The sequence below is a fragment of the Schistocerca serialis genome, chromosome 4 (assembly GCF_023864345.2).
Source record: "Schistocerca serialis cubense isolate TAMUIC-IGC-003099 chromosome 4, iqSchSeri2.2, whole genome shotgun sequence".
In the NCBI taxonomy this organism is placed as follows: domain Eukaryota; kingdom Metazoa; phylum Arthropoda; class Insecta; order Orthoptera; family Acrididae; genus Schistocerca; species Schistocerca serialis.
Window position 1 is genome coordinate 751,682,502 of NC_064641.1, and position 15,163 is coordinate 751,697,664.

The 15,163-nt window shown below is 40.9% G+C and overlaps 1 protein-coding gene across 1 annotated transcript in view; it reads right to left on the reverse strand.

The window, feature by feature from the left end:
• LOC126473287 (zinc finger protein sdz-12) overlaps positions 1-15,163 on the reverse strand; it is a 74,328-nt gene that overhangs the window by 6,273 nt on the left and 52,892 nt on the right. The window contains exon 4 of the mRNA XM_050100244.1: positions 13,361-13,669. Within this exon, the coding sequence (XP_049956201.1) occupies positions 13,361-13,669 (309 nt within the window). The remainder of the gene's footprint in view (positions 1-13,360; positions 13,670-15,163) is intronic.

Here is a 15,163-nt window from a genome sequence, read left to right on the forward strand (position 1 = left end):
GGTAAAATATTCCGGAGGTAAAATAGTCCCCCATTCGGATCTCCGGGCGGGGACTACTCAAGAGGATGTCGTTATCAGGAGAAAGAAAACTGGCGTTCTACGGATCGGAGCGTGGAATGTCAGATCCCTTAATCGGGCAGGTAGGTTAGAAAATTTAAAAAGGGAAATGGATAGGTTGAAGTTAGATATAGTGGGAATTAGTGAAGTTCGGTGGCAGGAGGAACAAGACTTCTGGTCAGGTGACTACAAGGTTATAAACACAAAATCAAATAGGGGTAATGCAGGAGTAGGTTTAATAATGAATAGGAAAATAGGAATGCGGGTAAGCTACTACAAACAGCATAGTGAACACATTATTGTGGCCAAGATAGATACGAAGCCCACGCCTACTACAGTAGTACAAGTTTATATGCCAACTAGCTCTGCAGATGACGAAGAAATTGAAGAAATGTATGATGAAATAAAAGAAATTATTCAGATTGTGAAGGGAGACGAAAATTTAATAGTCATGGGTGACTGGAATTCGAGTGTAGGAAAAGGGAGAGAAGGAAACATAGTAGGTGAATATGGATTGGGGGACAGAAATGAAAGAGGAAGCCGCCTGGTCGAATTTTGCACAGAGCACAACATAATCATAACTAACACTTGGTTTAAGAATCATGAAAGAAGGTTGTATACATGGAAGAACCCTGGAGATACTAAAAGGTATCAAATAGATTATATAATGGTAAGACAGAGATTTAGGAACCAGGTTTTAAATTGTAAGACATTTCCAGGGGCAGATGTGGACTCTGACCACAATCTATTGGTTATGACTTGTAGATTAAAACTGAAGAAACTGCAAAAAGGTGGGAATTTAAGGAGATGGGACCTGGATAAACTAAAAGAACCAGAGGTTGTACAGAGATTCAGGGAGAGCATAAGGGAGCAATTGACAGGAATGGGGGAAGGAAATACAGTAGAAGAAGAAAGGGCAGCTTTGAGAGATTAAGTAGTGAAGGCAGCAGAGGATCAAGTAGGTTAAAAAGACGAGGGCTAGTAGAAATCCTTGGGTGACAGAAGAAATATTGAATTTAATTGATGAAAGGAGAAAATATAAAAATGCAGTAAGGGAAACAGGCAAAAAGGAATAAAAACGTCTCAAAAATGAGATCGACAGGAAGTGCAAAATGGCTAAGCAGGGATGGCTAGAGGACAAATGTAAGGATGTAGAGGCCTATCTCACTAGAGGTAAGATAGATACCGCCTACAGGAAAATTAAAGAGACCTTTGGAGATAAGAGAACGACTTGTATGAATATCAAGAGCTCAGATGGAAACCCAGTTCTAAGCAAAGAAGGGAAAGCAGAAAGGTGGAAGGAGTATATAGAAGGTCTATACAAGGGCGATGTACTTGAGGACAATATTATGGAAATGGAAGAGGATGTAGATGAAGATGAAATGGGAGATATGATACCGCGTGAAGAGTTTGACAGAGCACTGAAAGACCTGAGTCAAAACAAGGCCCCCGGAGTAGACAATATTCCATTGGAACTACTGACGGCCGTGGGAGAGCCAGTCCTGACAAAACTCTACCATCTGGTGAGCAAGATGTATGAAACAGGCGAAATACCCTCAGACTTCAAGAAGAATATAATAATTCCAATCCCAAAGAAAGCAGGTGTTGACATATGTGAAAATTACCGAACTATCAGCTTAATAAGTCACAGCTGCAAAATACTAACACGAATTCTTTACAGACGAATGGAAAAACTAGTAGAAGCCAACCTCGGGGAAGATCAGTTTGGATTCCGTAGAAACACTGGAACACGTGAGGCAATCCTGACCTTACGACTTATCTTAGAAGAAAGATTAAGGAAAGGCAAACCTACGTTTCTAGCATTTGTAGACTTAGAGAAAGCTTTTGACAATGTTGACTGGAATACTCTCTTTCAAATTCTAAAGGTGGCAGGGGTAAAATACAGGGAGCGAAAGGCTATTTACAATTTGTACAGAAACCAGATGGCAGTTATAAGAGTCGAGGGACATGAAAGGGAAGCAGTGGTTGGGAAGGGAGTAAGACAGGGTTGTAGCCTCTCCCCGATGTTGTTCAATCTGTATATTGAGCAAGCAGTAAAGGAAACAAAAGAAAAATTCGGAGTAGGTATTAAAATTCATGGAGAAGGAATAAAAACTTTGAGGTTCGCCGATGACATTGTAATTCTGTCAGAGACAGCAAAGGACTTGCAAAAGCAGTTGAATGGAATGGACAGTGTCTTGAAAGGAGGATATAAGATGAACATCAACAAAAGCAAAACAAGGATAATGGAATGTAGTCTAATTAAGTCGGGTGATGCTGAGGGAATTAGATTAGGAAATGAGGCACTTAAAGTAGTAAAGGAGTTTTGCTATTTGGGGAGCAAAATAACTGATGATGGTCGAAGTAGAGAGGATATAAAATGTAGGCTGGCAATGGCAAGGAAAGCGTTTCTGAAGAAGAGAAATTTGTTAACATCCAGTATTGATTTAAGTGTCAGGAAGTCATTTCTGAAAGTATTCGTATGGAGTGTAGCCATGTATGGAAGTGAAACATGGACGATAAATAGTTTGGACAAGAAGAGAATAGAAGCTTTCGAAATGTGGTGCTACAGAAAAATGCTGAAGATTAGATGGGTAGATCACATAACTAATGAGGAAGTATTGAATAGGATTGGGGAGAAGAGAAGTTTGTGGCACAACTTGACCAGAAGAAGGGATCGGTTGGTAGGACATGTTCTGAGGCATCAAGGGATCACCAATTTAGTATTGGAGGGCAGCGTGGAGGGTAAAAATCGTAGAGGGAGACCAAGAGATGAATACGCTAAGCAGATTCAGAAGGATGTAGGTTGCAGTAGGTACTGGGAGATGAAAAAGCTTGCACAGGATAGAGTAGCATGGAGAGCTGCATCAAACCAGTCTCAGGACTGAAGACCACAACAACAACAACAATTACACAGAAGTGGTAGTATTTAATTTTTTGAAATAGCTGCCTGCATGATGATCTTTAGTCTACTCATTCCATTAATCTAATAATCATTTTCTATAATCTAAATGATTTGTCTTGGGTACTGACTGTGCCATTTATTTAATGTGTTACCTTTATGAGCTTTTTTATTTCATGGAGGTATGATTTAATACAGTTATGTGCTGCTCCCCTAATACCACAATTCAGAATCTTACTAAGAAATTTATCATTATTGCTAGTACTGAAGGATTTTGATGAAGTTTAGGAATGTGCTCAAGGGACGTTCCTGCCTATCTAGGCCCTGTAGCATTTCATTTAGAAAAGAAAAGATCTCTGTTTTGGTAAACTGTTTTTTTTTGTCATAAAACCATATTGTGATTCTCTTTTATTTTATACTTTTTTAAAAACCAGAAAGTCTTTTATAAATTGTTCAAAATATAGACAGTAGCAGTATTCTAGCAAAAGCCTCCTTCTCTAATACTTTGGAAAAGACCGGAAAAACCTAAGTGGACCGGCAACTAAAGTGATTTGTTTATCTTCAGTTTGACAGGTATTGTCAACACAGTGTATTTAAGTTTGTTTCAAATTATATCCTAAGACATTGGTCTTTTATAAATACAGCCTTCAGGCAGTCCTATAAGTCAGCACAAGATCTTGGACCCTGCTAGAAATACCGCCACAACCAGCAGAGCTGTTTCTTTTCTCTGATCTGATGAATTTTGTGATGTCCTTAGTGGTTGCATGTATGTCTGTAGGTGGTGCATGCAGTGTCAACTGAAGTAAATCTAATGAATATGTATTTGAATATTTCTTAGTGGGGAGAATGTTTGCTGTATTGTATTTGGTAACCAAAGGTTTTACTGTGTCATCGGTTCTGTCACAGCTGTTTTCTGAGGACTCAGTTTCATTTGCATCACTATTTTGGTTTAATAATATCCCAAATTACTTTTTGCTTTATTTTTGGAGTGTCTCATTTTTTGAGTATAGTGCATGTATGTCAATTTTTCAATAACACACTGGAGGATTTGGCAATACCTGTGGTAGTTGTGTATTTCAATTCTTGACTGCAGCTTGTCCTTTGTATTAGGAACAGCTCCCTTTTCTCAACACACGATACTTTAATCCCAGGAGGTGTTCATATCCTGTCCTCATTTCTGGGGTTAGTTTTAGAATTAAATTAAGTTTTAGAGTTAAATTTTCCATCTATAATGTCTGTTTTATAAACCCCTTCCAAATGTTCTTCCCATATTTTCTGTCTAAATATTGTGATTGAGTTATCATTTGTGATTCTATGATCAGAATGTAACAGATCAGTATATTTTACTGTCAACATTTGACCAACATGGTCAGATAAACCAAATTGTGGTGCAGTACATAAAAAGAAAATGACAATGGCTGCTGCACTACATCCTTGTCATTGTAGGGAACTTTGCTGTGGTAAATAATCCATAGCTGGATCTCAATAAGTTCAGTCAGCCTTGCTCAGAACTATCTGACAAGATCAATGTTAAAGTCTCCCCAACAATGATTCTCCAGCTCAGTCTGCCTGAGCTCATTTTAACAGTCTCTAGCTGCTTTACAAACAAAGTATTTCCTGTTGGCAGCTATTAAAATTTGAGTATTACTATTGTGACAGCATTTAGGGAGCTGTTGAAAATAATACTCATTAACATGCTGATTTAGAGTGACCTCCATGGCTTCCATAGTAGGCACCTCAGTTATTTAGAGGATTCTTTAATGCCTTCCCCAGAGCTACATCAGTGTGGTCATTCCATTTTAAATTGATCCTGACAGTTACTGCTAGATGACTGACAGTTGTGGCTGATTCTAGTAACTCATTGCTGACTGTGTATTCAAATGACATTGGGTCTTTCTGCCTACAGATATGAATGAAAGGGGAAATATTTAGCAAAGATACTGCAAACAGCAAAGAACAAAAAAATAGAAAATGTAAACTGGGACAAGACAGTTATTAGAAAGAAAGAAGGTGACAGTTTCAGGCAAAGGGTAAAGGGATCGTACTAGAATATGCTGAATTAAAGATATCTTGTTATCAATGAAAATTAGTCTATCAAAACAACTAAAAACTGTAACAAAGCTGGTAGCTTCCTTCCAGTTGTTACGTCTTTCTCCCCCCCCCCCCCCCCCCCCCCCGCCGAAGTAAATATTTTTTTTTTTTTAATTTCATGATATTTTCAATTCTGTCATTTATATGGCATGTTCCCAGTATCTAAAGATTTTGAAGATTGTCTCAGGGTTTGTCCAACATAACTTTATTGTTTATTACATTCTTTTGATTTTCAGAAGTTAATGAGCTAGTTAGTCTGGCACAACAACTGTGTTATTTACAAAATGTCAGTAATTTCAAATCTCATTGTCACTGTTTTTCTGCAAACATGTACACAATTACTAACTTCTTGAAAAAATATAAGAAAAAGCTATATAAATAACTAAAGCATTCATACAATCAGTCATGAAAATATGTTAGCAACATATTTCACAGTAGGTGAGATCCCTAGTTAACACATCGTTAGTGAAATAGAATCCCATATTTAGGCAAACTAACCAATGTAATTCAACAGATATTATTGTATTATCCAAAAGTCCTTCTGAAAAAGAATCGCCCTCTACTATTCAGTTACTCAGAAATGCAAATCTTTAATTGTAGCATACAAAAATCCTGTAAACAACAACAGCTAACTCCAGTTTTAATTATCGTAAATTTATAAAAAGCATATGTTGGAAGCCATTTTTAGTCAATCTGTGTTGAGTTTAGAAGCAGTAATACCTGTGTTTGCTGACATTTCAAATGATTAATTGATCAGTGAATGTGTAATTAATTTCATGGACTATTTAATCATCCAAAAATAATTAATACAATCTGTGACAATAGGACCCGGCTATGACCAGCATTAATTACTGTCCACATCGTGTTCATACCTATTTGAAGGTTGGATCTAAGGGCAGTGATGTAAGAATTTCGATTAGTGATTTGTTCACCACACTTGAACTTTTGTGAATAGTTACTTCAGTATTACATTATTGCATGCGAACAACCACATTATAGAGCACCAACCAAGTGTAATCAGTGGCTATCTGTTTATCCATGCATAATTTAAATAGAAGAAACTCAGTTAGGCCATAAACAATAGGTTATCCAACATCTAAGTGCAAGTTAAGTGTTTGAACTGTAGACTACATCACTAACAACATCCTACTTTCAACATCCATTTTTCAGTCAGATTCAATGGAGGTGGAACTAACAATGGAATATTTGTACAGAGAATAAAACAGGAACTTATGTTGACTAAATGCCACATTTTTCAAATTCATGGGAAACAACACAATAATTAACAATGAAAAGTATTCAATGATTCAGATCATTGGTGGCTACACCTCACAAAACCCTAGACTTCTTGTGCGGTTCAGTTTTATTGATATCTTCATGAAGTGGCCTCAAGGCCAAGTCACCCTATCCTCATTCCTCCATAGCCTCAGCATCTTCTTCCCCATCCATTTCACCTGGCTTCAGCCCAGCATACCATCTTCGTGGCATTGACCTTCACCTCTTTGACGGCTCCATCTGTACCTCTGTCCATATTAAGTCCATTAACTGTCATCTGCATTTTGACAGCTGTCCCCTTTCTCCACCACAAAATGCTACCCCTGACCACCTGTGGTGTGATGAGAATTGCTTGCCCAACAGGCTGAATGTCTCACAAAAACTTTCACAGACAGGCGCTACCCCACAAGCCTAATCAGCAAACTTTTCTGATGCCATATCCTTATACACCCCTAACGCTCCCACAACCCTCAAGAACCAGCTGCAAGGGAGTACCTCCCTCATCATCCCAGACTGAAGCAACTGAACAAGTCCTTCTCCAGGGTTTTGACTATCTACTATCATGCCCAGAAATCAAGAACATCCTGTCCATGACTCTTACCACTCCTCGTAAACTGGTATTCTACGACCCAAACAACATCCCTATCCCACTGTCACTCCCAATGCATTGCCAAAGGAGTAAAGTACATGTGGAAGAACCAGGTGCAAGAATTCCCCAGTTCATCCCCCCCCCCCCCCCATCCTACTTCAGTTCTGCCCCCCCACATCCTACTTCAGTTCTGCCACAAGTTTATCCTGTCCGATCATAGGCAAGGAAGTCTGTGGGAGCAGCCATGTCATATACCAGCTCTTCTGCAATTTCTGTACAGCATTTTGTGTGAGCATGACCACCGACTAGCTGTCCACCACTACATGTGGCCAAGAGCAGAGTTGACCAACCAGTGGAGGAACCCACTGCTGAGCACAACATGCTAGAACTCAATGGCTGCTTCACAACCTGTGCCATCTGTTTCCTACTCCTCGGCACCAGGTTTCTGAACTCCGCAGATGGGAGTTATCCTTGAAACATATCCCTTGCTCCCGTAATCCTTCTGTCTTCAATCTCCACTAACCCCCTGGACCCGCACCCTCTACCCAACAGTTTCTGACTCCTCTGTTGTGTCATCACCTCCAAATTTACGTCATCATTTTCGTGGAGTGCACAAAAATCACCAGCCTCGGTGCACATGCACCTGCTGCCTCTCCCTGCCACATTGCTATCCTGCACACTTGCTGCCTCCTTCTGAACCACTAGCTTCCCCTGCCTAAACCCTCTTCCCGCTGCCTTCTCTCTCTCTGTCTGCCCTGTTTGACATAACCCCTTACTCCAGTCCACCAGCCAAACTGCAGTCCCAGCACAATCAGCACAATGTAGCTGCACAGGTGTGTGTGTGTGTGTGTGTGTGTGTGTGTGTGTGAGAGCAGGCGCACGCGCGCGCTCGTGTGCTCAAATCACACTATAGGATTCGTCCAAAAGTTAGCAAAGTTTGCATTCTTCTTTGTGTGCCCGTCAACTACTCAATGCTCCCACTATTTGGAGAATTAGTTACAACAGCATGATAAAAGAAACTAACTACAAGCTAATTATTTTAGAAGCATTCAATTAAGGTTGAATATTCAAATGAATGAAATGTATGAATTATCAGCTAATGCTTGGCCTGAGGAAACACCAAATTAACAATTATGCAACAAATTGTTTAACATGAATTTTCAATCTCTTCATGGCACCAGAAAAGTATTCTTTTGGAACTGTCTCGGGTTTGTAAGTCATAGTCATGTGAGTGTACCCGATCAAATCAAGTCTTGAACACTTTGGCTTGCATCATTTTTGGCAACAGGAAATAGTACATATGTGACAAAAAGTAGTGGAGAAGGTGAATGGTGTAATGTTGATTTTCAGCAAGGAATTACCTACTGATTCAACAAAAGAACCAGGCATGAAACCTTTCCCTCAGTGGAATCAAATTAACAAGTATTTTACAGAAAGGATAGATTGCTACTCATCACATAGAGGAGGCACTGAGCCGCAGATTGGTACAATAAGAAATAGTGCTAGAAATGCTCAGCTTTCAGACTATGTCCTTTATCAGATATAGAAATAAAAACACACACTGCCAGTGTTGTACCCAGGCTGTAAAGCGTCTCTGCAACTGTGTCTGTGGTGAGCATCAATCTAGCTGGGGTTGGTAGTAAAGGTATGGATGAGGTGTGGGACAGGGAGTGGGATGGATAGCAGGGAAGAGGCAGAAGGTGTTAGTGCTGCATGTGAGAGTGTGCAGGAATATGGTGAGGACAAGATAGGGCTGCTAGATGCAGTATCAGGAGGCTGTGCCATGGACATTGGGAGGCTGGGAGAGTGGAGCAGTAGAGAGGGGGAAATGACTAAGCACATGTGTTGAGATAGAAGATATGTGTAGTGTATGTATAGTGCTAGAGTAGGAACATGGAAGAGGATAGGCAAGCAGAGGACAGGGACTAGTAAAGTTTGAGGCCAGGGCTATGGGAATGAAGGATATGTTGCAGGGACAGTTGCCACTGCACAATTCACAAAAGCTGGATACAATGCAGTTGGCATGGGAGGTGAAGTAGTTGTTAAAATGAAGCTCGTCGTGTTGGGTGGCATGCTCAGCAATTGGAAGGACGAGATGTCCTTTGGCCATAGTTTGGCAGTGTAAATTTTTGTGGACAGACAGCTTGTTAACAGTCATGCGCTCATAGGCTGTGGCACATTGTACATCACACTGCTGCTTTCACACGTGGCCCTGCCATTTCCGTAGAAGGAGATGCTTGTTACAGTAGTGGAGCACATGGTAGTGGGAGGATGTAAAGGACTGGCCTTGCATCTACGTTTATTGCAGGGATGTAAGCCAAGAGGCACGGGCTTGGAAGAAGGGGTGGAGTAGAGTTGGACAAGGATAATGCACAGGTTGAGGGGGCAGTGGAATACGACTCAGAGAGGGGTGGGTAGGATAGTGGGGAAGATATTTTTCAATGCAGGGAAAATGACAGGGAGTCGAAACCCCGGAGGAGAAAGTGATACAGTTCCTCCATTCCCTGGTGGTACTAGGTTGCAAGAGGAGTGCTGCTTTGTGGCTAGAGAGTGGTATGTGCAGGATGGTAGGTGACTTTGACTTGGAAGACAAGGCACAGGAGATCAGCTTCTGGGCAAGGCTGGGAGGATAATTTCAATCTATGAAGGCCCAGTGAGACCCTTGGCATATTTGGAGAGGGGCTACTCACAACAGCTGGTGGAATGACCTTGGGTGGCAAGACTGTGTGGAAGGGGCTACTTGGTGTGAAATGGGTGGCAGCTGTCAAAGTGGAGATATTGTTGGTGGTTGGAGGTTTTATGTGGATGGGCGTACCGATGTAGCCATCCTTAAGGTGTAGGTTGACATTGAGGAAGCAGCTTGTATGGACTGAGGAGGGCTTGGTGAAGTAAACAGGGAAGACAGTGTTTAGGCTCTGTGGGAATGTGGATAGGGTGTCATCACCCTTAGTACAGATCATGAAGGTGTCATCAATGAATCTGAACTAGGTGAGAGGTTTAGCATTCTGGATGGTTAGGAAGGATTCCTCTAGATGGCTCATGAATAAGTTATTATAGGCTGCTGCTGTACCATGGATTTTTTTGTAGGCGAGACTTCAAAGGAGAAGTAATTGTGTGTGGGGATATAGTTGGTCAAGGTGACCAAGAAAGAGGTTGTATGTTTGTGGTCAATCAGGCAATGAAAAAGGTAGTTTTCAGTAACAACAAGACTATGGGCGCAGGGGACGTTAGTGTAGAGGGAGGTGCTACCAACAAAGGTGAGCAGGGTGCTGGATGGTGAAGGAATACGAACTGTGAAGAGTTGGTGAAGGAAATGGTTGGTGTCCTTTACATAGGAGGGTAGGTTACAGGCAAGAGGATGAAGGTGATGGTTTGCCAGGGCAGAGATTCTCTCTATGCGAGCACTGTAATTAGCCACAATAGGGCGTCCAGGGTGGTTGGGTTTATGTATTTTGAGAAGCATGTAGAAGATGGGAGTGCGGTGAGTGGTGGGGGGTGATGAGGGAGGTTCTGGGATGAGGTCTTGAGATGAGTCTAAGGACTTGAGGAGGGACTGGAGATTGTGCTGGATTCCTGAGATGGGGTCACTATGGTAGGGCTTGTATATGGACAAATCTGACAGGTAGTAGAGTCGCTCTGCTAGGTAATCCTTGTGGTTCATAACCACAGTTGTGGAGCCCTTATCGACAGACAGGATTATAAGTTCAGGATCAGTTTTTAGGTGGTGGGTTACAGTTATTTCTATGGATGTTGGGTTGGATTCCATACTGAGGGATTTGGGGGATGACGAGGAGTTCAGTGTTGAGGTTAGGAAATTGTGGCAAGTTAACAGGGGATGGTATAGGGGCAGTGGGGGCAGGGAGGTGGATCACAGTTAAATTGAAGACTAAATTGAGTCAGGCAGGGCAAAACATTGATTTTGGATTGAGTATAATGGGTAGGGCTCGTGGTGAGAAAGCATTTCCACTGTGGGGACCACAAGAAGGAGAGAAGGTCTTTAACAAGCCCAGCATGAGGACTGATTTTTCTGTGGTAGGCCTACTCAGGGTTTTGGCGCCAGGTTCATGACTGCTGCAAGTCTGCTTAGGTTCTGGATTCTGCAGGGTAGTGGGAGGGAGTTTCTGAGTGTGTGGTAGATGTAATATGTCTGCAAGGCAGGGTTTGTCAGCTATGAAGGGTTGTGGGAGAGGTCTGATGGGTTCTTGTAGTGGCAGTGGATAGTAGTAAAAGGTGTGAGTGTGAGATGAACAGATTGGATAGTTCTATGAGGTAGCATTGTGCATGTTGCTCTAGTTCTGGGAATGCAAGGGTTTCAATCGGGGAGACAGGATGCAGGAATTTGGGATTACAGAGTATGAGAATTTTATGAACAGAAAGGTTGGTTGGTTTGGGGAAGGAGACCAGACAGCATGGTCATCGGTCTCATCGGATTAGGGAAGGATTGGGAAGGAAGTCGGCTGTGCCCTTTCAAAGGAACCATCCCGGCATTTGCCTGGAGTGATTTAGGGAAATCACGGAAAACCTAAATCAGGATGGCCGGATGCGGGATTGAACCGTCGTCCTCCCGAATGCGAGTCCAGTGTCTAACCACTGCACCACCCCGCTCGGTATGAACAGAAAGGAGGTAGTGTAGGACTGATATGGTTTTGCGAGACTAGTTTAATGAGGACTATGGGCTGATGAAATTCAAATAGAGGTCACTTGTAGAGGGAGGGTGGTAAGGCCATTTGAAGGCATTCCATGAGCTACAAAATGCCGGAACAATATATGGGACTGGGTTCTGGTTAGGGGTAGGAAGACATTTCTGTATTGGTGCAGATGGAAGGTGCAAGGACACATAATGGGAAAAAAAGTAAAAAATATATAACATCACCTCAAACACGTGGGAAAGTCACAAAAAGCACAAAATGGATGAACTATAGTGAAAGAAGATGAAACCTGATTAAGTAGGATCTTTAGTGAAAACCAAAAGTGAAACAATAAATAAAAAGTTGGTAATTTAATGGGGTGCAGGTTAGTGGGTGGATATATGTGAAGACAGGGGGCAGCTGGTATAATTGGATAACTGGATTAGGCAGTACAGGAAAAAACATGAAAATACCTGAGGGTGAATGGAGGTAGTGGGATTAATTTGTAGGGCCAAGGATAATTACACTGGCAGGAAGAATGTGGAACACAATGGGTAGTACCTACAATCTATGGGGCATGTAGCCCTGTGTTGTGCATCCTCAAGACAGTTGACACAGGATGACTTGAAAGTCAGAGCTTCACAGGCAGCGTTTTAAGCAGTGGATAGCATGTTCAGTTTGAAAGATGGCAACAAAGCACAGGAAAATAGGGAGAGAAAAGGACAGGTACAGAGTAACGTAATGTGATACAGAACAGTAACAAAGAGAACAGCACTGGGTTCAGGATAGAAGGCAAACTGTTAGGCAAAATCAAACAATGGGAAGTTTAGAATGAACTTTCCATTGTTTAACAAGTATTTTCATACTTCCTGATAGAATTTATTATTACTGTTCTACCTGGACACCCCTTCAGCTCCATTTTTGAAATTGCAGCTTTTCCAGTCATGGAGTTGCTACATTAGCCTATTCATAACTCTAACATTTTACATGAGGACCATAGATAAAATACGAAGTCTAGTCACAAGTAATAATTGTGTCTAAGAATCTCTCATCATAGTCAATCATGAATAACAAGTACTGATTATGAGACTCAACTGTTCATTTGCTCCTGTATTAGGGCATTTGGAACATGGCTTGCACTCAGTTTCTTACTGTCTTCTTATAAGATCCACAAAACCACTGGGTTGGGGATGTTTAGCATTTCTCTTACCTCTGATTTTTCTGATCCAAGTTCTCATTGGCTGACCACTTTGTTCATCATCCCTCACTGTCTTCTGACTGTCACAAAACATTTGTGCCATTTAGTAACAGTTATCCTATGTAGTACCAACACACTGAACACTGTCTGAATCAGTTCAACTCTTTTTGTTGTTGAAAGCTCAACTTTGCAGCAACAGTCTATTGCTAAATCTAATGTTTGTCTTCCTTATCCATCTCAAAGTCACACACATACACAAACCAGGTTATACAAGACATCCACATGTCTATCAATATGGCTGTTCGAAATGGTGCAAGCTACAAAGTTCAAAAGTTGTGTGATAAATAAGGTTAACAGGAAGGCTACAAAGAAATCAGTGGTGGGAAATTATCGAGAGCACTGTGTACAGTCATCAGGAGTAGTGCAAGAAACTACCCAAAGTATGATTTCCACTTCACGACAGTGCACATACAATCGGTTTTCCTGAACATTGTGCAAAAAAAAAATTTTTAACTTTGAATGAGGAATCATTGTGCAAACCAATTAAGTGATTTACGTAACATATAGCATGCATGTGACTGAAATGTTTAAATGCTAGAACTGGAAGCATTGGAGCTTACCTTTACAAGACTTGGAATGCCAGTTGAAGATGCAGACTGGAAGTGCACCTGCCCATCAGGTGTTGTTGTGCTTAGATTGACAGGCAGTGGCCCAGGATCAGCAGCTGACACTGGCTCTTGCTTGATGGGAATAAGTGAAATGGAAGGTGCCACAGCCACACTTTCTGCATCTTTTCCATTATGACTACTGGATGGTGCATTGGAGTTGGAGTCAGCTGAATGTGGTGATCCAGGACATGGGCAGTCTCCATTAAGATGCTGGGATGATGATTGACTTTCAGAGACAGACTGGGACAAAGGCTGCTCACACTGCAAGAATAAATTCAGTTTTTGATATGTCATTATTGTTTGAGGTGGAAATAGGACAGAAAGTCATATACTCTCACAACATATAAAGCACTGAACAAATCAGACAAAGAAATCATAAATCACATTAATATCTTTTGAATTTATTATTGCCACAACAAAAATAACTAAGGCCATCTTTTCCATTATAGCTATATTATCAAAAAGGGGACACACATTCTGAAAATAATTACAATCAACACACTTAAGCAAATAATTCTGCTCTTGATTTATAATTAGAATTGCTTTCCAGGTTAAGCAATAAAAATATTATGTAGACTTGTCACAAAATATCCTGGAATGCTCACATTTACAAATCAGCACATGTTCTATTTCAACGTCAGTTATGGCTAATGATAAATGTTAGTTTCCAGTAAAATGTGATATACATGATTTCCATCTGATCTTTGAATCACAGTCTATGTTACAAAACAAATTCCTTAACTTGGAACATAAATTTTCAATAAGCTGCCCACATGCGTACACCAGGAATTATGAAACTGCAAAAACTCCAAAATAAAATATAACTATACTTATTAGACACCTCTTCTACACATTACGAATATCTGCAAAACCACATTAACATTTCAGGAAACAATATTCATTGGGGACTAACCTCCACTCACACAATAGACAATAAATGATACATTTCAGCAGTATATGATGCAGACCTATTCACAAAGTAATTGTTAAGATTGTAATACATCTACATCTGCATCTACACACATACTCTTCAAGCCACTATATGGTGCCTGGCACAACTATTCATTTTCTTTTCTGTCCCAGCCATAAACAAAGCAATGGAAATATGACCATCTATATGCCTCCATACTAGTCCTAGTCTCTCTAATCTTATCTTCACTGTCTTTATGTGGAATGTACACTGGTGGCAGTAAAACTGTTCTGCAGTTAGCCTCAAATGCCAGCTCTCTAAATTTTCTCAATAGTGCTCCTTGAAAAGAACATCGCCTTCCCTCCAGATATTTCCATCTGTGTTGCCGGCCGAAGTGGCCGTGCGGTTAAAGGCGCTGCAGCCTGGAACCGCAAGACCGCTACGGTCGCAGGTTCGAATCCTGCCTCGGGCATGGATGTTTGTGATGTCCTTAGGTTAGTTAGGTTTAACTAGTTCTAAGTTCTAGGGGACTAATGACCTCAGCAGTTGAGTCCCATAGTGCTCAGAGCCATTTGAACCATCCATCTGTGTTCCCGAAACATCTCTGTGATACTTACTGTTGTTCAGACCTATTGGTAAAAAAATCTAGCAGCCTGCCTCTGAATTACTTCAATGTCTTCCTTTAATCCTACCCGATGCAGCTCCCAAACACTTGAACAGTACTCAATGTGAGATGCTAATTTGCAGCTATTTCAGATATAAATAAATGTGAAGACTGCAAGATAATTACATATTATTAAACAAATACAGAATAATATATTTTTGTCCAATAATCAATATAAGTT